We start from the raw sequence: 23,726 nt of genomic DNA on the forward strand, positions 1-23,726 counted from the left end.
TTTCTGTTCCATTAATATTTCAATATTTGACGGTATATCATTGTATTTGTATATATTTTGTATATCTAATTATATGTGAGCACAGGATAATCATATATGCAGATTTATTGGGAAGAAACCAAACATATTCCCATGACCTAATTTTATTGATGTACTGTATATTTGTTCTTATAGTAATTTGTGGTAGATTAGTTGTTTCTATTTGTAGTTCTATTTTCTATGTGCCAGAGCTGGATTTAGCTATTTTAAATAGCTGATTAATACAGGAAAGACCAAAAAATATTGTGGTGACTCATTGGACGAGCTTAACATTCAAACATCAACAAATAGTATGGTGGGAAATGTGGAAGTTGACTGGCAGCAAAATTGAAAGAAAATGCCTGAATATATCAATAAAATCATGTTAATATTTTTAAAGATAAGATTTTCTTTCATAATTCTTGTTTTTCCTTCACATTATCTTACCAAGCTTGAAAACAGATCCTTGTCAGGGCATACAGCCTTATTAAATTGTTAATTAGTCTGCTGTTTAATTAGGTTCTCAGCGTGTTTAAAGGACCATCGTGCCATCTGTATCTTTGAGGAAATGACCCAGTGCTCTTGAATAGACTTACGAATTAATTTGAAACCCTGCAAGTGCTCCATGTCCTTATTTAAGAAATTCTGGTGCACTGAGCTTTTGCTAAATGTGTCCAAAATTAGAATATCATTGATCCATCCCAAAAATTCCAACTCCTGTTCTGTCCGTTGCAACCGTAGCCCATCTCATCTTCACTGATCCTGCAGACTAAGCATCCTGAGACCTGATATGTGTCAGACAGAAGTTTCAAAACAGTGACTCAGCTGTTTTGAGTCCTAATGATTAAAAGAGAATACATGAACCCACATAATATGCATGTTTAAGAATAAATCAGTCATCATCTGAAGCTCTAAGCTTGCGAGCTCTCGCTGCTATTCTTGTGTTTTCAGGGTTCAAGGCAACACATCAATAAACTTAACGCTGTATTTTGCTTGTATTAGTTTTAGTGTCTTTCTGCCCATTGTTTTGTCAGCTGTGCTCTATCACCCAGTACCAAACAGCAGACAAATAAAAACAGTAGCAAGCTGGTGAACATAGTGGCACATTTAGCAGCTAAAGAGCCAGATATTTCCCCCGGGAGTTAGTGGAGACCAATTGTTTGCCAACACATTTGGCCACTTAACTTTATACAGTGATTTTATGTAAATACTAGATTTGAATCCTGGTCGACTTTGTGACCCCTGTGGTTACTGACTGTAATAGCAAGTGTGTGTTAATTATACAGTCATCGAAACCAGCTGTAGCCTATGTGCATCATCGTTTTAATGAAGAAGACAACAATGTTGTCCGTCTCTAATGTGTTAAACATTATGTCCAAATTGTACATCCATCACTTCCTGTGAATTGTGTATTGACAGCCAATTTAAATCCTGCACCAAGCCCAACCCCATCAGTGACAGTGAAATTACAATACTGAAGCAATTACAGTGTGCGGAATTGCTTTCGCTGAAAAAAATTCCAGCCATAAATAGCATCAAAAATTAATTTGACATAAGAAAAATAAAATATATATTATAACATTATGGCATGTTGTTGCACAGTCTTGCATTAAACCAAAACTGACTTTCAAACGTCTTCCGATATGTCAACTCGAATTCACATGATTATGGAGTATTATCATGATATGACCTCTGTGCGAACGCCAAAGTGGAACTGCGTTACAGTCGATGTGCTGTACACATGTCAGTCTTGCTTTGAGCTGTAATGATCTGTGTGACCAAATGATGAGTTCAGAGGGACAGCAATGCAGTTATACAACACAATGCTGCTTGCACAAGTGTCATCTTGAACTTCTCGCACAGAGAAGGGGGACATATAATGGTAATTAGCTTGACAACACAGAACTGTTGTTTTCCTATACCTTCATTATTTACAGTCTTGCTAAAAATAGTCTCTGCGGTATGAGTGAGGGGATTTTTAATTACAACAACATATGCTTTAATTACTGGAATTTCTCTTTTGCAAATGTTTATTTCTGTTGAACTTTTGAACTGAGTTGCCAAGCTGCATATTATCATTATTACTGTTCTTTATGTTCAACTTTCTCTCATTAATGTGCCTCCTGGTCATGGATCTTTTTATGGGCCAGTTGCTAATGTTTCCATGGATAGCAAACCTAAATCTTTAGCATCTTCTGCTACGTCATGTAAAATGCTGTAAGAGAATATCAGTGCCCCTGGTCCAATGGACATATCCTATATTTCCCTGTCCATGAGAAACTGTACAGCTTGAATAACAGTGCTCGACATTTCCCTCGAACATTGTCTTTTGTTTTTTTGATTTTTTTTTAATAACAAGCACAAAAAAATACTACGGTAATAATCAGAATCGAGCCAAATCCACTGTCTCCTAGAGTTGAAAAAGTTTATCCTCTGATAAATGAGAAAACCAAGCAAATCTTGAAATTGGTTAAGTTAATAAAGGTCTATCAATAGCAGCTAAGACAAGTGCTGAATGCAAACACTCCCTATCAGTCGTGTCCCTGCAGCAGTTGGTTTAGCAGAGCGTGTGTGTTTGGAATCTTAAAGGCAGGGATCCAGACACATTATTGAATGCCACTGAAGGGGTCAAAAAGGAAGTGGCACTGGGAGGGAGTGATAAAGAAACCTTCAGGATACTGGCAGCAGTTACTGCCATCACGCTGCGAAATGTGTGATGGGGATCATTTGTCGTATAGTCTCTCCAGAAGAAATCACTTGCATATATGTGGTTAATCCGTACCTGTTCTCCTCACTTGTGACTGTCAGGGGATCCAAGTCGCGCAAGTCTATGAAGTGGATTTTTTCAGTGACAAGTGATAGTAGGGGTGTTGCATCAGCGCTTAAAGAATATGTGACATTAGGATTTGTCTGTTTCATAGAATAACATAAATTAAGGAATTATGGCAGACAGACAGTAGTATCTCTGCGTTGAGATAACTTAAGAAATGTAGATGCAAGCTTAGGCTACATTCAGACTGCGCTGGATTAGCTTCCAGGCTGAGAAAAGCAAAAGAATTGAAATGCAAATAAGACGGGGATTACTGAGAGAGCATTCACTCTACCAGAGCCTCTTCTATTAACTGGTGAAACACTGGTCACATTTGAAAAAAAAAAAACAGTATCCAGGCCTAATGATTATTCTCTCTTTACTTACTTTTTGTTTATGGCAAGTTAATAATGAAATAAATGTCTTGCCATCAGTGAGACGTGAACAAAGAGGAGAACGTTTAGCACCTGCTTGGTAGATTACTCAGACTACAATATAACAAGAGCATAATGATTCAATCTAAGCCGATAATCATTCCCATTACTCCACACGCTCTAATAAACTAGTGCGCTGTGGCAGGCAGTCCCTATTCCCTAAACATGTTTGCCCTTGTTAGCATCAACCTGAAAACATAATAGAGCTGACACAACATCAGTGAGCGAGGTAACGTCTTCCCCCTGTGTGGATAAGGGATTTATTTGGCGATCCGCTGAGTTGCTTTTGAATCCAAAGAAAATGGTGCTAAATGAGAAAGTGAATCATCTTAACTTCAAAAGCATCCTTCCTGCACACTCAGAAGTGTGAAATTTGTAGCTGCAGGCATGGTACTGACTTGAAAGTGCCAAAATATGAATTCTTTTTTTTATAGTTTTTTCAGACCTGGGAAGAAAGGGAGAGGTATTTATTGACTCTTCTCCAGCTCATTAAAATGCACTTACTGTCCTTGAATGTGTTTCTGTGTCTTTTGTTGCAATTTCATTATATTGTTGAAAACCTTAAGTATTAAATTGACAGCATGTGAAATGAATTCTCTTTGACTCTTGACTTTTTTTTTTTTTTTCACAATTTATCCGAACACAGTGATGTACACCCTGGATTGATATTAATGTGAGTCACATGAAAATGTTCTATATAAATATCAAGGAGTCATGTCGGGACTACAGTATTTCATCATTGTCATTCAGACATGATGTGCACTTTCTTGGGTGCAGGGTGCCCTCTGCTGGTACAATTTAAACACAGCACAACATCCCCCGGTCCATTCACTCTCTTCTCGTTCAGTCTAAACTGCACTTTTTTTGTTTTTCCTGCAGCTTCCTCCAGATCCATTCCCACGCACGCTGACAGATGTAGTGCTGACTGAATATGTCTTTCCTACTGCTCTCCTTTCCTCCCTTTATACCACTTGTCTCCCGATCAGGAAGTGACTTAAAGTGAATGAAAGATGGAGACAGAGGAGAAGAGAACTGAGACAATTGTTGCGCCAGAGTAGTGGACTGGGCATTAAAGGTTGTGCCATTAAAAACTTTTCCTGATAGGATTTTCTTGACATTTTTTCAGACAGCGTTTCCTTGTAGGGGGCCTTGAAGCTGCTTGTGTTTCCTGCAGTATCAGGACAGCTGGCGAGATGAAAGCACTAACACTATCAGTTTCTGGGTCACGTAGGAAAGAAGGGCCTAGGGAGGGGAAAGAGAAACATTTTAAGGGGAACACAACACACCTGTAGTCTCCCTAGTGTGTCCTTACCCAAAGCTCTCATCCCAACTTTCTCTTCAGGGAGTAACAAGGATATCCTGCTTACAGATGTTTCCAAACCTGAATATGATAATTTAGCAAAGCACAAACGGTTCCTTTTTTTAAGTTTTCCTTTTCTTCAAATTTGGTTCATTGTTATGCATTTGAAAGCATAAAAATAGAACAATGTCCATCATTGTTTTGGTGGGAGGCATCTCAGACCTTGCATTGCATTCACCTGGTAAGTTTTGAGAAAATTAAACCCCCCCCAAAAAAGTCATAACAATACAATTAATCGATTGACAATACACAAACAATGATGTGAATTTGACAGCTCTCTGCAATTATTGTTTTCCTACTATTGTAAGACTTCTTCATGTTTTACAGTCCAGACCAAAAACATTTAGACAGTTACACTTGTTTTCTTCCTCAGGCTTTATGCTCCAGCACATTCCATTTGAAACAAAATAACAGATATTGCATTAAAGTGCTGTGTCTCAGCTTTGAGTAGATTTACCTGAATCTAGAGAAGGACATAGCAAGTTCTATCCCATTGTGAAAGGATTAATTTCCCAGAGTCAGTGGGGCTATGACCAGTCAGCCACTTGGTATACCAAGACATTTTCAGTTTACAGTGTTGCATGTTATATAACATGTTTTGCATTAGCTGTTATTAAAGAAATGTGACAGAGGAATGTACTTAGTGGCATAAATGGTATTTTACGTTTTTATTTTTTGTGAAGCCTTTGATATTTAATTTCTTAACCTTTTGGGCATTTACACGAAAACTAAGGTATTGCAATTAGTGATAGTATTGAATTGAAAAGACTGTTTGTTTTTTTACATTTTTAATAGACTGCCACAGAGCGGTAAGGTTATTTTATAGGTTTTTCAGATACAAAATGATCAATAACAGCTGCCTAGAGCTTTGAAATAGGCCTGCCATTAAAAGCCTTGTGGGATTGTGGAATTACTTTTTTTTTTTACTAGTCTTAAATAAAAGGTGTTCCAAATGTATGAGCAAATTTGGTGACCAGTTTTGGCTTAGAACATTAAAAAAAAACACACAAAAGATGGCAGTGTGGAACAAAACCCATTTGCCTCAACTAGGGCAGGAATTTAGCTCCCCATTTCCGATGAAGGCTGCAAGAAAAAAGTGATAAGTCTATCTGAGCTTTGTGCTAGGCAAGTTCTGTAATAGGAACAGATGCTGCACTGAAATTATGATCTCTACTGTGGATTTTTGCCTCCCTTTGGTATGAAATTGTGACGGATGATTTTAATCCTTCCTTTGTCAAATTATGTAACAGATTTCACGTTCAGGAGCAGCCACAATACCAAAAAACAGCTGCTTCATTCAACCTTCACATGAGCTGAAAATTTAGTGACTTTGATGTACAAAGCGGGGCAGCACTCTGATAACACTTGAAAGAGATGCACTGCCCTCTGAGAGGACATCACGCATGAGTGAATGTTATTAAATATCTTCTTCTTCTTTTTTTTTTTTAAACATTGTTTTCTGTTTATTCTAACTCCCGGAAGGTAAAAGCTCATTCTGGCAGGAAGTTTAAATGTAAGTAAATCCATAAAAAGAAACATATTCCAAATGTCTACTGTATGTTCAAGACCTTGACCAGTGTGTTGTTGAATACTTTTAATTTGTATTCTTTTCACAAAAATACCTTGATATCATACATTTTGACAAAATCCTGAACATGTACAAAAAGTCAATAGCTGGTGGAGATAAAAGACCATCTGTCCACCTCCTCATCAGATATTCTTCTGTGCTTTGCACATAGCTTGCCGAGTTTTCCGTGTTTTCCTTTGGGTTTTGGAGGCCAGACAATCTTTACAGACTTTCAGAGACTTTGCAGTGCAGGTATGTCAGCTTCTCAGTCCTACTTTTCCTCAGTATGGGGAACCACTCATGATAGCCAAGATCTACAACCCTGTAGCCTGCCAGCTTCAACTGCCTCCTCTTCATGACATGCATGCCCAACAACTGCTGTGAATGGCAGCAGTAGTGGTTCCTGCTGGAGACTTGGATTGCGAGTTTGACTGTGCCTTTGGCATCTTGTTGGGCTGAACCTGGCTTACTTTGTTTGGTAAGAATTTCTATTATGTCACTTGTCAGTTCAAGCCCTGTATCAAACAGTCTCCCTTCATCACGCTCTACTCTGTGAAGAGATATACACGTAGGAGATGGGGTTGAAGATTCTGTGGTGCTTTTGGTGTTTTTTAGCTGTGCTAAAAGTTCATCAGTTATAGTTACTCCTGTATTTATTCTGCCCCAACCCTGGTTTGAAGTAAAATTGGATGAACTGTTCTCAGGAGATAATGTGGTTTCATGGGATGCTGGGTTGACAGGTATTGGCTGCCCAGTGGAGTCAAAATGTACTTCCAGGTCAATGGAGCGAGTGTGGGGCAGAATCATTCTCTTACATACAAATTGCTCTCCCCCAAGCAGATCTTGCAGAGAAGATTCCGCCTCCTGAACCTCAGGTTTCTGGCACAAATCAGATTGAGCAAACTTCCACAGCAGTTCAGCCATCTCCTCTCTGAGTTCACAGCTTAGCCTCGGGCCGGTCCACTGAGGCAACTCTAGAGACACAGCTCCGTCTAAAGTCAGTAAGTCTTTTTTCAGCTCTAGCTGTGTTGATTTCAGTGCTAATTTCACAAAGTCAGGGCTCAGTGCTAGTGCAAGTAGGTCCTCTGGGAACTGAGAGACAAAGGCCAGGCCTAAAAGACCAGTAAGCAGATGCTCTGGGTATCGTTGGAATTCAGCCTTCCTCAGTCTCAGCGCCTCTGTAAGGCTTGCATAAAAGCTGGGATTCTGAACTGGGAGAAACTGCAATGAACCAAAGGCCCACAGCAGTTTGCTCGAGTCTTTACTCCTGCAGTGTGGCACCAGCGAGGGCATTCTTTCAGCAACAGCAGTGAGGATGTTATCATTGCGATAATGCAGAGCTGAACAGGTCAGTGCCACATGCATCAGGCCAGAGACACCCATCCTGGGGGCCCGTAGAGGAACTTCCTGTGTCATGGCCTCCATCCACACTCTGTGATACAGGTAACTGAAACGCAAGAATTTCAGCACATTCACCATTGCAAAGTCACTCATCTCCTTCACAGAAGCGTGTGCCTTATCAACAATACGAGTCACTGCACTCTCAGATATTGAGGTTTGGGATTTAAAGAGCCCCAAGCATACGACGCCAACCTCCTCAGGGTGCAATTTTTGTAAATGGCACATAAGAAGCCGCTCCACAGGGTGAATCAAGTTCAGTGGGCACTGCCTACCTTCTCCCATTATATACAACAGCTGAACTAGTTCAGGGACCCCCATCTGTCCCAGATACAGATGGACTGAGTCATAGAGGTGCTGCAAGAATTTGGGAACCCCCCTACCAATACAGCGCCACAAATCAGCAGCTAGCAGCAACTGGTGTAAAGTCATCTGGTTGGCCCGGCGGCTCAGCTCGGTCTCATACAGCCCGAGTAGAGTGTGGGCAGAGGGTATATCCAGCCACAGAAATGACTGCAGCACCTCCAGCAGCTGCAAATCAGTAAAAAGACGCAGGTTTTCCACAGAATATCGGAGGAGCATGGTGAAGCATTTGTTACTCCTCACAAACGGCATCTTGTCTGGGTGCAGGCGGCTGAGCTCCACAAGAAACTGAGACACATCTGATGGCTTCATGCTGCCCTTTAAAACAGCCACTTTTTGGAGCAGGTGGAAGGCCTCGTCCCATTCTATAGGGTGAGGCCGCGGGGTGAGGTCCAGAGTCATGAAGGCATACTCAGGCCGACATTTATGGAAGGCACGTGTATCTACTTTAACGTCTGGTGGTATGGGTTTTTTGTGGTACTGTGACACTGATGGCATCTTGGGTTCAGGGTCCTTGTTGAAAGCCAAGTCAAGAAGTGTGTTTTTCGAGCTGGAAAGGTGCCGCGAGCAACTCACACTGTAGTGATTGCTCTGTTGCCAGAAGGAAGGTGCCAGAGAGGAGAGACAACGTTCATCCTCATCATTTTCTGTCTGGTTCCGGGAGGTTGCAGAGTTCCGCACAGAGTGATGATATGAGGACGGGTTGTAATACAGCCTGTAGCCTCCTTGGAAGGAGGCTTCCTGGAGTTGAAATGCACCTTTCTTCCTCTCCTGCTCATCGGTCTCATCCTCTGGTTTGCCATAGACGTGTTGAGCCTGGGTAAAATCCTTTCTCAAGCCTTGGAGGCAGCGCAGCCGGGGTGCCCGTCGACACAGCACACAGGCCGCCATAGATCTGCCACACTAAAGAGACAAAATACATGATTTTAAAAAAGGAGTTACATCGAAAACAAAATTGTTACTTATACATAGGATATATATAACAGATTTACTTAATAAAATGTTCAAACTTTCAATAAAAACATCCTGGTTTCTCAAGTAAATAATGTCTGCCAAGACTGGCTGCTCACACACTCAGCAATTTAAATGAATGATCTTATAGTTAATACATTTATCGTAAGACTGGTAAGACTCTGGTATTGACTGCGCAACTTGACATTTTGCTCCTATAAAATCAGTCTTTCCCTCCAATAAGGAGACTGCCAGCACGTTCTTTAGACTAAAAGACACTTTACTTTCAATGAGACCACTATTAATAATGATAATGTATCGTTCATCTCACCCTTACCTCTCCAACATTAACACGAACCGGTTACTGATAGTCAACGCAGTACGAACATGAAAATACCTCATGAGGTTAAGAAGACAGGAAGTATTAAGTCAAAAGACGTGTTATCATTACGCCGGAACTCAAGTATTTCAACCTTCACAATAAAAAAAAAATAACCATTGGTTACTAGACACCGTAACCACTGGTACTAAAACCTGGGTAAGACATCTTGCTGTGTTGTACAGAATTTCAATAATGTATCGGAATACTCAGTGTCACCATTAAGATCTGTCATTAATGATTGAAGTATCGTGTCGGACTTTTATCGCTTTATTCTGACAGGTTGTTATAGCTTCCGTGGTGAGCAGCCATAACTGAACAGAATGTGACCTACGGCAACTGGTTGGGTTCAAACGACAAAGGTAAAAAGAAAAGAATGAAAAAACTACCATTACAACCAAGTCACGACTGATCCGCTACATTGTAGCTTACTAGTTCGGTTGAATCAGTTTCTATCCTATATACAACTCACTGGAAAGTCAATTCAAACTCTCTTTTTTCTTTCTTTGCCTTACCAAATAAATGTTTTGACAAGTTTTAAGACTAATTAGATTAATGTCGAAACTAAAACGTAATATTTGAAAATATATATATTTAAAAGAACTTATATGTCCTAATATTATAATTATAAATTGTTAGTTGTTATCTGATAACTATTAGCTATTATACCACAGCAGTACAAGCATGATTATGTAAATATGGTAATGAACTGAATTTTCTGACTACAGACTTTTTGTTAAGAAAATATATCTTTAAGAATAAATGAGTGGGTCAATCAGTTGTACAGTAGGTTGTTTACTGTTATTCTATTGCTTGACTGTTTTTGTATATTTTCTGAAGCTGAATAATATTTGAACATTTCAACTGAGGAAATCCCTTTCAGTTTACCCAACTGTAAAGCATTTGAATTAGCTTGGCTGATATTTATTATGAGTTATTTCCTTGTAAACACTTATCATTTCAACAAATCTGTGTTGAAAATGTTTTAGATTTGAGAGAATAAAATGTTATTTTATATCTTTACAAAAATGATTAGAACTTGAAAAGTTATTACAGAAAATAAACACTTAAGAGAACACATTAAAAACATGTCTTAACAACCATGAACAATTAAGTCAGTGAGTAGCTAATGCCTGGATTAATTACCAACCCAAATCACTTGTACAGGGGAATTTCAATTTCAAAGTCAAATAATTTATATATGCTGAATATACTTTAAGTCAGGATCTCTACTATAGAACATTAATATTTCTGGTTTGATACTTTATGTGAATTGATTATTTAGCATAGTACACAAATGTATCAATATTGGATTTTTTTTACAGCTAATCATAAAAGGTTTAGATGACATCATATCAAAAGTACCTACACCATTTATATTCTCCAGAAATATCATAATCCACCCTCTTTCCTTTGTGTGTGTGATTTAAAAAATTCTATTTACTGTTTCCAACAGCACTGGGAAGCAACAGCTGACGGTGACAGTGATCTTTTTTACTTGTCCCTTTTAGTCCAAGTCTGAATCAGAAATATTTACTTTTTAAAACTGAGTTATGGCTTCTTGCGTTTTGAAACATGGGAATTGAAATAGAAATCTTGCCAAACTTTGCATATATAAAATCTCAGATCGGACTTATATTGCATTTCATTTTATATCTATAATTTTAGAAAAAAAGTAATCTTAATATCAGGTCGGACAAAATACCATTTGTTTAATCTATTGCTAGATGTATATCCCTGTGTCAGGTATTACTTCTCAACTGCAGTTTCCTTCCCATTGGACCAATTAACAGTCTTTAAATAAGAAGTAATTTTTGACGATTTAGATAAAGGCCTAATCTTCACATAACTGATTAATTTAGATTTTGGATGAACATGATTTTGTGTTTCTCAACTAATTTACAATATATCCCTTTTAATGTCTGTGCTTACACAGAAAATACAGAGGTAAACAAAAAGGCTAGTTTAACAGTTTAACAGCATCACAAAAAAATGTTTGAACAGTTCTATTAAAAGTGTTGTCATCAATGTCATCTCTGCTCCTCAATATACCACTGTTTTACATGGTAAAGTAAAGTGTAACTTTGTGTCACAGAAATGCATCATTGATTTAGAAATTTCCCCTATTTGGAATAACATGTGTTTCATATTATATTGATTGCTATTTACTGTTTCTTTTCATTTATTACATATCTTAACAAAACACATAAATAACTGCTTATACATTTTAAATGCAGCACCTTTTAACACTCTACATCTGTGAGACCAGGAGGGTGATTCCAGATTCTGTGCTTCTATTGTGTGACTTCACACATGACTGAATCTAGGGGTTAAAGGTGAACTAGGCTGACCTATGGTCATAAGACAATTCCCTGCATTTCTACTCTGAGAGGGAACACTCCTCATGTTCTTTCAGTGGGAGGAGCATTGGCAGCAGATACTTTAAACCACGTTTTTAACATTTCATTTTATTAGTCTTTGCTATAATCAGTGCCCTTTTCTATCTACATGTTAATCAAGATGTCGACTGAAATTAAATTTCCCACTACATATGTCATACTTTCAACTGCATTTTGTTTCATTAAAAATACCAAAAACAAAAATTTGTGTGGCCTTGAGTTAGAGAGTAGAGTGGTTTTAATGTAACACAAAAACCTGTAACAATAAACCTGCTCTGACTTTGTAATTGTGTTTGACCTTTTTATTGTAAATTTACTAAATAAATATATCTATTTAATGAGAATGTAAGTATGTTTTTGTGTGTACTATTAAATTCACATACACATAATGTATTTGGTTGTTATGAACAGTATATATGAATTGTAGTTAATCAGCAATAGAATAACTTTGTACACGATACCTTTTATTACTATAACCTAAAATTTAATCATTTAACCTGGCTTTATGGGTCTGTCCCTTGTAACAGATATATAAATATAGGTATTCACAACTTTCTTTCTATTGTAGGAAAGTTAATGGCTTTTATTTAGTTAGCTGTAACTTAATATCACACATAATCAAATGACAAAAACTTTTCAGCAGCATGAAGCGGATTAGACACTAAGACATCAGTTTATTTCTTTGGGTTTATCTAATCATTAAACAACGATTTTGTTTATTTTGTGAGGCATCTGTGCAAATCTAACTTTATAAAAATGTGTTTAATAATAAAGGATTAAATTTAGTTTGCTGTTGCAACTTTTGAAACTTGTGCAACTACTACTAAAAAAAATACCAGTCATTACTAAAAAAACGATAATAATTGAAATTATTAATGAGTTTGATTTGGTAAACAGAAATAAGTAAATAAATGAATTCTAGTATATAACAAACTGGTTTGAGAAAACAATTTCTCCTTAGAGTAATAGGATATATTTGTTTTAAATATTTATCCATTGCCCACTCATAAGACATTTTTTGTCTTAATGTTGAAAACAACAAGAAAACCAGGTTATAAAACTTTATGGACATAGACTTGTGTAACTCTTGTGCTGTTTGTGCTGATGTTTCCTGTAATAGTAGCCTATTTGTTTCCTTAAAAAAAAAAAATAATAATAATTATTAGTCTTTTCATTTTTTTTCGAATTAGGTATAATGTGGCGGTTTATGTATTTCACCACCGCTGCATGTTTATCCACAGCCTAAATCTAGCGGTGAAACTTGAGAGCGGTACTTGGAGAGGAAGTAGTTGATTTATGCTAATGAAGGAGTTGGGGTTTAGCTACGCTGGCTGGGAGCCGCCCTTCATTCACCACATGGTTAAACCTAGACTCTACTCGCGCCACTTTCGCAATCTTACTACGGTTCCCAAACTCCTAGCAAATCATAATAGCAGCACATGGTTGTGTTTTTTGGATTATATGTCCTAGCTGTTATTCAATTTGTTAAGTCTTTTTTCTTTTCTCAGTTTTCCAGATATCCCCGAAACAGTGTGAGTAAACGGTAAGTCTGCACAAGTGAGTGAAGATGGTGGATTTTTAGAAGCTAGTGTCTTATTACGCGCATGTTATTGGCAAGAAACCTGTTGTTAGCCTTGTCGGGAGAAGCGGTAAACGTCAGGAAAGTGAAATGCTCAAGACTGTACGCGATACCAGAGCCACACTTTCACGTTTATATTCGGAGAAAAATGTTTTAATCGTCAGTTTCCGCATTTGAAAACAATGTTGTAAGAGGCGCATGGCAACCTCTCCTCCATGGTTGGAGAATGAGGGAGATTTGAAAAGCTTGTCTTGCTGCTACACCTCAAGTCGGTACCTTGGGGAAGTGAGACGCACTCGTGAAAATTACGCGTTGCACACTTCGTTAGTAGCTGCAAGTTATAGACTCGTGTGGCCCTGTTGTCGGCCACATGTTGACAGAATTACAAGTTTTCACGTAATTTGTGCGCAGTGGTGTACACTTGGAAGTGCCTCCAGAACAAAGCACAGCAGCACATGGGGTTCCAGCAGGCCGCGCGCCTTTGCTATCCCGCGAGCTGCTGAGTTAGCTGCTAACGCTAACACAACGACGAGTAGATATCGTTAAGTTACATTATTGACATTGGCTTGGCTGACCATATTATGTGTGCTTAAGTGGAAATGGCGGTATCTGCAAGCACCCGGGAACACACACTGATATTTAATCTGTTAGCATGTATGAGTAAGCTATACCAGCGCAGCTAAGTTGGCTAAGATAAGAGAAAGCATTGCTTTGAGGTGGATGGAGAGTTAACGTTAGCATGCTGGCTCTGTGCGTCTTTAAAGATATTTCACCAGATGTTGTGATTCAACATAACCGATTTGTGTATTATTATTATTATTATTATTATTATTATTATTGTAAATCTTTATAGGATAACAATGCTTGTGAAAGTGGACCATACTCATAGGGCTGCACGCGTTAGCCTGTTTGGCTAACACATGCTTGCCTCGGTGTGTTTTGATGGAACCCTCGGGTACTACTAGCTTCTTGTGTGATGAATTCTGTCTTAAGTTTGCAGTAGCTCGTATCATACGCTTGGTGCGCCTACTCATAATGAGCGCACACTTCACTTGCACCTGATTTTCAGTGCAAAGTGCACAGGCACTCACACAGCGCCAATGTAGTTATACTCATGTTGTGTTATCCAGTACATATATTAAACGCTCAAAATGCAGACTCCTGGGCGCCATGTTAGTGCGTGGGGGAGGGGTACAGCAATGTGACTGGAGCGCAAGTGTTGCCATCCTCAACAGTCCTGGTTCAGTCTCCGGTTTCCCATTGAACTTTGTTAATATAGATAGTTCGACATGCGGTCGTTACTCTTGCTGTTTAATGAATGTGCCAGTGTTTAACAAAAAAAGGGTTTCTGGATTGTCATCTGGACCCCTAGCTATACCAACATACACGGTAATAGCCAATTAGGCGGGTTACTGGGCAGTACCTCAATGCTCGGTATATCAGGGCCTTGTGCAAGGATGAATGTGCAAAATACTAAACGTCTCATGACCACTGACACAATTATGAATATTTATTTCGGTAGTGCCACTTTCAAGTGAAATTGCAACAAATTTTGCAGGGTCTCAGAAAAGTTTAGGTTTCATCCAGATGTTTCAAATGTATTGTGGAGAAATTAAATGTTTTGCAGAAAAAAATAAATATGGATAGATAAAGGAATCCAAGATCAATATTTACAAGCAGAGAGGCTAAGTGCTTTATAAATTTGCCTGTAGTTACACTATCTGCATCAAAATGTAATATCAGCACACTCCTATGGTCTAACTTCCTTTGAAATTACATCACATGTCTAAGATTAAAGTAAATACAACCTTCCTTGGTGGAGGCCACAATACAAGTCTAACACAACATGAGTCATTCCATTTGGAGAAAACGGTCTTGGTTAACTGAACTGTGAAGTCAGATGGTGCACTCTGTTAAGTTACTGCCAATTTGAAGCATTGCAAAAGTTATCAGTTTAATTAACAGATAATTCACCTATGGCAATTTCATGATTGTCTTTTAACATACAAATATGCCTGACATTTTTTCGGTTTTAGTTTGTAAAATGTGAGGATGTGCTGCTTGCCCCTGTTTTAATTTATTTGGAAAATAAATGTCTGAGTTTTGGATTGTTTAGTTCAAGAAAACAACACCTGGATAATGTAAACCTATGGCCAGCATTTTTCACAATATCTTGATATTTTATAAGATTATATGATAAATTAGTAATAAAACATAATTCATTTTAGTTGATGAGAATCAGTGATTTTAGCCCTGAATTGAAGTTGCTGACATTGTCTTGATGTCATGTCTCCTTTGTGCTTGCAGACCCCCGTGCACATCTGTATATCCTCTGGAAAGCATGTTGTGGATCTAAAGACATCCTAATTCATTCTATGAATAAAAGCTCCCCATGAAGTCACTGTAGTGTCAAAGTGCTTACAGTGCAGGTAGTTTTATGAAATCTACTGCAGTGAAGGCACTTTCAGCACTATTCTGATAATGTTGACTAAAGGAGCTGGCTTATTCACAGGCAGGACCTGTTTTATGCCAGTCCTGGATAGACTGAATCCAAATACACATCTGGCAGGACCTCGTCTCCATCCTGCTGTGAGGTTCGACGCCCTGCTGTTTCTGAGCGAAGCAACTGTGTCTGGAGCAGGTCTGCTCTTATAAAACATGCTTGACATTTGTGAGGCGTAATGCAACTTGTTACTATGAATAATGCTATTCAGTATTCAGCAGTATGAAATCTTCAGTGCCACTGAGTGTTGCTGAGAGTTTTACCTGCTTTCTTTTGATTTGGTAATAAACTAGATACCCTGTAGACCTAATAACATAAAGTTGATCTTTGTTTAATTTTGTCTTGATGGAAATGGTCTGTTGTGACAAATTGCTAAATCTGTATTTGTTATAACTTGCACTTGCGTTCCCTCCTCTAGTGCTTATGCTAAGGTGCATCTAGTGCAGATAGTGAAGTAGACTAGCACCTACTGCCCTAAGTGCTCCTTCTGGCATAAGGTGCTGGGACTCTCATCTGCTCTGTGTCTTTTTGTGTGTGTGTATATGTGTGTGTGTGTGTGTGTATATGTATATATATATATATATATATATATATATATATATATATATATATATATATATATATATATATACACACACACATATATACACACACACACACACACACAGTCTTAATTGTAGCAGTTCTCTGTTAGTTTTGCATAGTTGCGCTGCAAGAAGAAATAAGTTGTGCAAATCTATGCAAAACTGATGGTGACCTGTGTTTCCATCTGGAACCTTTTTTTGTTTTGTTTTGTTTTCTCCTCCATAGAGGTTTCCACTACAGCTCTTAATAAACTTAAAGACAGGTTTCAGTAGTATTAAAGTGCTTATAGTGCAGGTAGTTTTATAAAATTCTACTGCAGTGTGAGCACTTAAAGTACTTCTAGACACGTGTCTCTTCTTGGAAACCTGCAGAGGCAGCTTGTGCACATGGGTCTCTGGTTAGTTTTGCTGGTTTGCTTTCAGCTTTTCTCTGTACTGCTGTGCAAATCCATGCAAAACTGATCATAGAACTGAAATGAATCTATCAGAAGTTATCCCTTTCTGTGCAGGTTGGGAGAGGTAGCAATGCTCTGTACTTGTGTGGTATTGCACTTGTCCCGGCCTGTTGAGGACATGGGGAATTGTTCTACATCAAGTTCTCCTGTGGAAGGATACCTTTACTGGACATTTTTATCCTCCTGTTGCAACCATCTCAATCTTGTCTGGTTTGCTATTATCTGTACTAAATGTAGGTTACTTGATTTGCTTTAGAGTGAAAGCACTTCATATGTTGGACAGTTGAATATAACATAGATATCTAAGGAAAAGTTTTTCCTTAATGTCACCAAAAGTGTATAAAAGCAGTTTGTGATGAATACTCAGTTTTGTAAATAAAATATTTCCATTGGCTCACTGAGGTACTTGTTGCTTTTTCACCAGATATATAACCCAATGATCAGCCGTGTAAATGTCTGAGCAGACTTAACAAAGGGTACTTTACTGTGAAGAATGTAATTGTGAAAAAAAAGTGTTTACTTGCTTTTTAGGGTATATGTTTGCTTTTTCTTAATATGAAAGTCAATGCTTTTGTTTCATGGTAAATCTCAGTTAAACGGTACCTTGGAATAGGATGAGAAATCATATCCTATTTTAAAGTTGACCAATAGTTTTGTTTCCTTTTCCCTCAATTTTATAATTTTTCAAACTATCTGCAGCTAAAAATCATGATTTGTTAATAAAATAAGATAATTTTATTGCAATATTCTCTTGTCTCGTTTCTTCACTACACTTCATTACTACTTTGTAATTTGAGGGTGGAAGTTGGGCTTTTAAATACCATTTTAATGTTTTGTAGAGTGCATGGTTGGTTGAGCTGAAATACACGTATGGTGGCAGAAATTATGGAAACGCCCGTCACTACATCTTTTGTCACAGACCTCGTTATATTGAGATAATTTTTACATTGTCCTTAAAGGAAAATCTTTTAGGAATCATGTCGGCACAGAAAGAAAATGTGTCAAAGTTATAAATGTTACAAACAACTAAACATTAATAATGTTAAATGTTACATGCTATACTGGATATCAACAGATATTAAAACAGATTTGTAGAATATATTAAGACATTTGAATATGAAAAATTGTGTTAAACATTTAGTGTCCACTGCTGATGGTCAAGCATTTGTTCAGGACTTAGAAATTATAGGTCGATGAACATTTGGAAGTTTTTCATGTACAATTAAACATGAACAACTTAGCAGCAGGATACAGTTATGATGTGGCTGTAAGCTGGTGTTACCCCTTGTACTATAAGGCATGACAGTATTGGAGTGATGATAAGCTCCAATCCCAATGTTTTGAATTCTGGTAGTGGGGATAGTTTTTTTAATGAAGTGAATTGTTCCTTTAAAGGAACAATAACAGTTACACAGTCCTCCAGCAGAGGGAGGTATCTGTACACTTAATAAAGTGTCTGCTTATTTCAGGGTAAGTGACCAATTTACTGTGTTGAGAATTAAATGTTAATTAAAAATGAGCTTTATTCATTTTTTGATAACATTTAATTCTCAACACACATGCAAATGTAAATATTCCACCTTAAGACTCTTTGTTACTGTGTAAAAGATGTTAGCAGCTAGAGTTTTGTGCTTTGAGCAGTTGATTTTATGACATTTTCAGATTTTATAACCAAATCGTGACAATATTTTTGGTGTTTTTTTCTTCTTCTAATTCTAAACATATCCTTTATTTTAAATCGTCCAAATTCGTCAAGGATGTTTTCTGTTACTCCTCACCTAAATTCCACTGTCAAAAGCAGGTATGTGTTACAGATGTTAACAAATTGATTGCTCCACCCATCCAACACATACACACACACACATACACACACACACACACACACATACACACACACACCTCTGACCAATGAGCAGAGTTTTCATTATTCGCCATTGTATGGTAGGCTGGCAGAGAGAGCCACTCACTGGAGTGTTCACCTTTCATTATCATGTCCTCTTTACTTGACAGACATGATAAATGGGAAGCATCGAGAAAGGACATGAACTCAAAGATGCATTTCTGCTTGTCGGCCCATGCTGATTGCTCTAGCAACCTCTATTTACTTTGATGCCTTGAAAATCTTATGCCTTTATTAGACATAGAATGCTGCACGATTGCAGGTTGTCAGGTAGATGGCACCTGCTGTTTTCAGGTTGTTGTGCTAATGTGGCCAAACTGTGTCAGGGATCATCCAATACTGCATTCTAGCTAGTTACAAATTCAGAATATTTAGATAAAATGCTTAAAAGACTATTTATGATAGACACATTATATCCATTTTGAAAGTACGCATTAAAACTAAACTAGTTTATATGCTAGCAGCAACCTCTGGGGATGGAAATATTGGCCTGTCTGATGTCTGTCAGATTGTGCATGTCTTTGTTCCAGATTGAAATATATAAACAACTACTAAATGGATTGCGAATCAAATTTCACTCAAACATTATTGGTTGCTAGAAGATGAATCCTAATAACTTTGTTGATCTCCTGACTTTTCCTCTATTGCAACAATGAAGTTTCTGTTTGTGTGTTTGAATGACGTCCAACAATGAAATTCCAGTTTGTCTAATACTTTGGTTTATGACCAAACTAATAGCATTCCCATCAATGCGCTTCATGCAAAGTGCTGATTAGCAAATGTTAGCATGCTAACCTGTAAACCTGCTATATACCTGCTCAACAACAGCATGTTAGTGTTGTCATTGTGAGCATGACATCATTTTCATCACACATCAATACCATTATTTTTTTAATGAAAAGAATGTTTTTAATGAAAAAGAATTAACTTAATTTCAATAAATATGCAGTAAATGGTGAAATAGTCTAATTTTAGTAATACAGTAAATAGTCTAAGTTGATTGTTTTTGTCAGCCAGATTAGAGTAGAAATCGAGAGCAAGTACTGCACAAAAAAGTAAATTATGCTGAACAGATGAAAAAAACACACTCAGGATATTTAATATTTCAACATGTTGTTTGGGACATGTCATCATATTACATTTGCTATGAGATGGTGAAAAGAGAATATCTGTTGGCGAGCTATTAGTTGTAGCCATGGGAAATGAACGCCTGGGTCTTTGCAGATGCGAGTTGTCTCAAGTCGTTCAAAGGCGGACTCTAATTAAGACGCAATCCTCTCAGCACAAAAGTGCTCTTCACTAGATGTGTTGGGCTTTCTGCCTTTCTGCTTGATTATGTTGTTCATCTCATGGACCTGTTCCTCCCTAATCTGTATTCAGTTCAGTCTCTCTCTCTCTTCATCCATGGATAGAAATGATTTTTACTAGCCCTTTAACCCATCACTTTAGGTGTATGCAAAACTGACTTTTTATTGTGAACAGTTATTGCCCTCAGTCACTGTCCCCTGGTCTAGTGAAGATCATATGGGACACAACAAAAGACTGTTAATTCATTATTTGGATGCATTGTACTCTCCTTTCCTCTGAGTAGCAAACTGAAATCAAACATGAAACAAAAAAAAAAAAAATCAATATGCCAGGTTCCCTGAGGATCCGACTGATGGGAGTCTGTTTGTGCATGCTTAAATTAGTTGGGATCCGTGGTGCAATTATTGTTGTGAATTTGTCAAGGATTACAGAGAAAGAGGGTGTATGAGCATGAGTCATTCTTCTTGGAAGTTGGCTGTTGTGGGTTTTATCAACATTTAATAGCCCCCAATTCTCTGCAGATGGCCTCAAACACTTAATCAACACAAGTCCTTAACACAGACTCTTGTCCTGAGTAATTACCCAACCCTAACTGTGTCCACTGATAACTACCGAGTAATATGTGGCACTCGCGACGGTCATGATTTAGCAGATATCAATTTGTTTTTAAGAGTCTTACACCTAGAGAGCTCTTTACAAGTAGTACTATCAGGGTGTGACTGAATTTAGAGAAACCTGGTCCGCTCCTCTCTGTGCTTGTAGGGCTAATTGAATATTCAGGTGGGACCTTGTGTGTGTTGATGTTATGTCTCAGGGGATTGTTTAATTCTGCTAACAGACACAAAAAAGCCTGTGTCAGCCGTGCTGCTGAGGCTGCAGTTCGCTGCTGGCATTCGCTCTGATGGGGGTCTGTTCCTTCAGCTGACCTCTGTGAGTTAACCTTGGCTCTGTCTCCGGGATGGTGCCCGACCGGAGAATGAACTCTAGTTTTCCGTATGCATATGGCACACCGCAGCTGTCAATTTATGCTGATGCACTTTTGAATTAGCCATGAAAAACAATTAATTTTCTGAGCAGGTTGATCAGGAGTTTTCTCAAGGAGCTTAATCACAATCTTTTGCGGAAGAGCACTTGCTGACTGTGTGGCTTGTGAAGCGAGACATGGACAGAATTCAAAGAATGTCCATTTGAGATTAGGAAACAATCTCTTGCCTGCTTGACATACTGTACACACACTTGATCTATCAGTTAGTAATAATTTTATCAGTAATTCTAACTTCCTAATTCTTGCTCGTACAGATTTACATATCTTCCAAAATAAAAGAGCTTTCACAAGTTTGAGAGCATCAGTGGCAGCAGCACCACATATTACACATACTGAACGATTAAAATTGCTTTTAGACCTTGAATGAGTTTATGCAATATGTAGAAACCAGACAAATGTTATCATGTAATTCCACCAATATTATGTTTTACACACACTATTCTTATTGTGGGTTAGACAAAAAATATGATGTAATTACTCTTAGAGAATGAATATATGATTTGGGTAATGAAAAATGGTTGTTAGATGGATACATCTCCAAAAAACGTCCTTGTCAAATATAGGCCAGTTAGGGGATGATTGTGAGAAGCTGCAGTCTCAAGTACAGAGCCCCAAAGGCACTGTGTGCAAGAAAGAGCACTGGCGTGGTTATATACTGCGCTACTAAATCACATGAAATGTCTTTAACCACACTACATCACAGCTACCAATCTGTGTCCTATTTTTCCACTAACCCTTACTGTCACCTGTCTTTCATTCCCTGTCCTTAGGGAGTTAAAGTTCCCTTTGGCTTGAAAACCTCTCCAATCTTTTTTCATCTGCTCAACTAATTTGGAGTGGGCCAGCCAGTAGGACGCGATGGCAGAGGATTCAGCAGCGCAGATGTTGAAGCACCAACTGTTCTACAGTTTTCTGGGCCTTGCAGCCTTAGAGACAATTTCAGGGTTGTTAACTGAAGCAACAGTGGTATCTGGTCTCTACAATGATTGGCTGTATTTGTGATTGTGTTGCTCTTTTGTCAATTTTTTTTGTCAGTCTTTTGTCAACCGAATCAAATTATGTTGTTCAGGATATACCTGTATTCTAGTAGTTGTCTTTTCGGTGGGCTTTCTGTCAAAACTGCAACAAAATATCTTCATGGATTTACAGACACTGGGTGGCAATTCAGTTGGCCACTGTCTCTTGGGTTTGGGTCGTAGAAAGACCACACAGGGCAAATGGTGGTGAAACATCTGTGAGTATTCTATCACTATTATATTATTATTATGTGTGAACCATCCAAAATATACCATCTGGGCCTTTGGTCTCATTCATGGACTGTGGCACTACAACACTATCTTTCCACATCTGGGTTTTCCTAATGTGCAGTGATCTTTAGTAGAATACCTCAGTTTCAGGTGTGTTATCCCAGCAGAACTAACCTACTTAAAGAAACAAGATTTTAAACTTCAATTGCCTATAGCAGCAAACAACAATTTCATTCTATCGGACCAGAACACAGGCGGACTGGCCATGAGGACTACCTGCTCAAATCCTGGTCGGCCGGTGGACCGTCAAAACATCCATAAAGGTTTTTATAAGTTTTTACCTGTTCTGTCTGTGTCTTCCTGCAGCTGGTCCCAGCTGATAAGTCCAAGGCAGAATTTCTCTCCCAGTCCAAAATGTAGCCAGTATTGGTCTGGCTTTACTGAAGACGGAGAGCCCCATGAGCTAAAGGGCTGCAGCTTGACTCAGATGATTTTTCTTCTCCTTGATGCGAAAGTAGCTTGTTGGCCACATAACATTACATGTCTGTTTTCATTAGTGACCAGCTACAGTTGGCATGATAACCGTGAGCTAACTTGCTGTTACCATATTATGAATATGTTTGGCTAATAGCTTTCACTGAAAACAGCTGCCCGTTGCTCATGGAAACAGGTTAATGAGGGCAGCGACACTGAAGCACCTCATTAAGGTTGTGATCCTGAAAACCAAAACAATGAACTGAAAGACACTATAATTACCCACAGAAGCTTGGGGAAATGGCAGCGTTTGGTAATACATATCTGAAAGCCAGGTAGCGTTTTTTTTTAACCCAAAATATGATATTTTCCTATAACTTTTAATAAAGTATTTTTGTGGTTAAACCGAGCCAAACTTTAGCTATGATGGCAGATCAGAAAAAGAAGATGTGAATCATTTTTGTAAGTCATTTGTAGCAGTTTTTAGAGGCAATGACAAATGAGTTGTTCTGCCCACAGGGGCACCAGATTGAACAATGGTCAGATGTGTCACTTTGAAAGCACTGATAAATATTGCCTTTTATGTAATTTAGTATGCCAAGTAGAGTTTTTTTTAACCCAAAATATGATATTTACCTTTAACTTTAACAAAGTATTTTTGTAGCTAAACCAAGTCAAACTTTAACAACGGTGGCAGATCAGTTAGAGATCATGTGAATCACTTTTGTGAATGTCATTTGCAGCAGTTTTTTGTCCAGACTGTGTCATTTTGGAAGGCATTGACAAATATTGCAGCTTATTATGTCATTTATTATAGAAGGCTTGTTGGATATATCTTATTTATGTTGGCTGAAGATATAAAATGTTTACTTTTGTAAGATGCCCCTCAGCTGGTGGGTCAACAGTCACAGACCACAGCCATTAATGTGAAATTCAACCAAACAAAAGAATTT

General features: G+C 38.0%; 1 protein-coding gene across 1 annotated transcript; it reads right to left on the minus strand.

Annotated features, from left to right (window-relative positions):
* Positions 1–6,200: 6,200 nt before the first annotated feature.
* Positions 6,201–9,334, minus strand: fastkd5 (FAST kinase domains 5). Its single transcript, XM_023415824.2, has 2 exons — positions 9,238–9,334; positions 6,201–8,852 (listed from the first exon to the last, which is right to left on the minus strand). Exon 2 carries the CDS (start codon positions 8,838–8,840, stop codon positions 6,411–6,413), a length of 2,430 nt encoding a protein of 809 aa, XP_023271592.1. The 5' UTR covers positions 8,841–8,852; positions 9,238–9,334; the 3' UTR covers positions 6,201–6,410.
* Between the last annotated feature and the right edge of the window lie 14,392 nt (positions 9,335–23,726).

This window comes from Seriola lalandi, unplaced genomic scaffold (assembly GCF_002814215.2).
Source record: "Seriola lalandi dorsalis isolate HSWRI2012SDOR001 ecotype SW California unplaced genomic scaffold, Sedor1 jcf7180002054559, whole genome shotgun sequence".
Classification (NCBI taxonomy): Eukaryota; Metazoa; Chordata; class Actinopteri; order Carangiformes; family Carangidae; genus Seriola; species Seriola lalandi.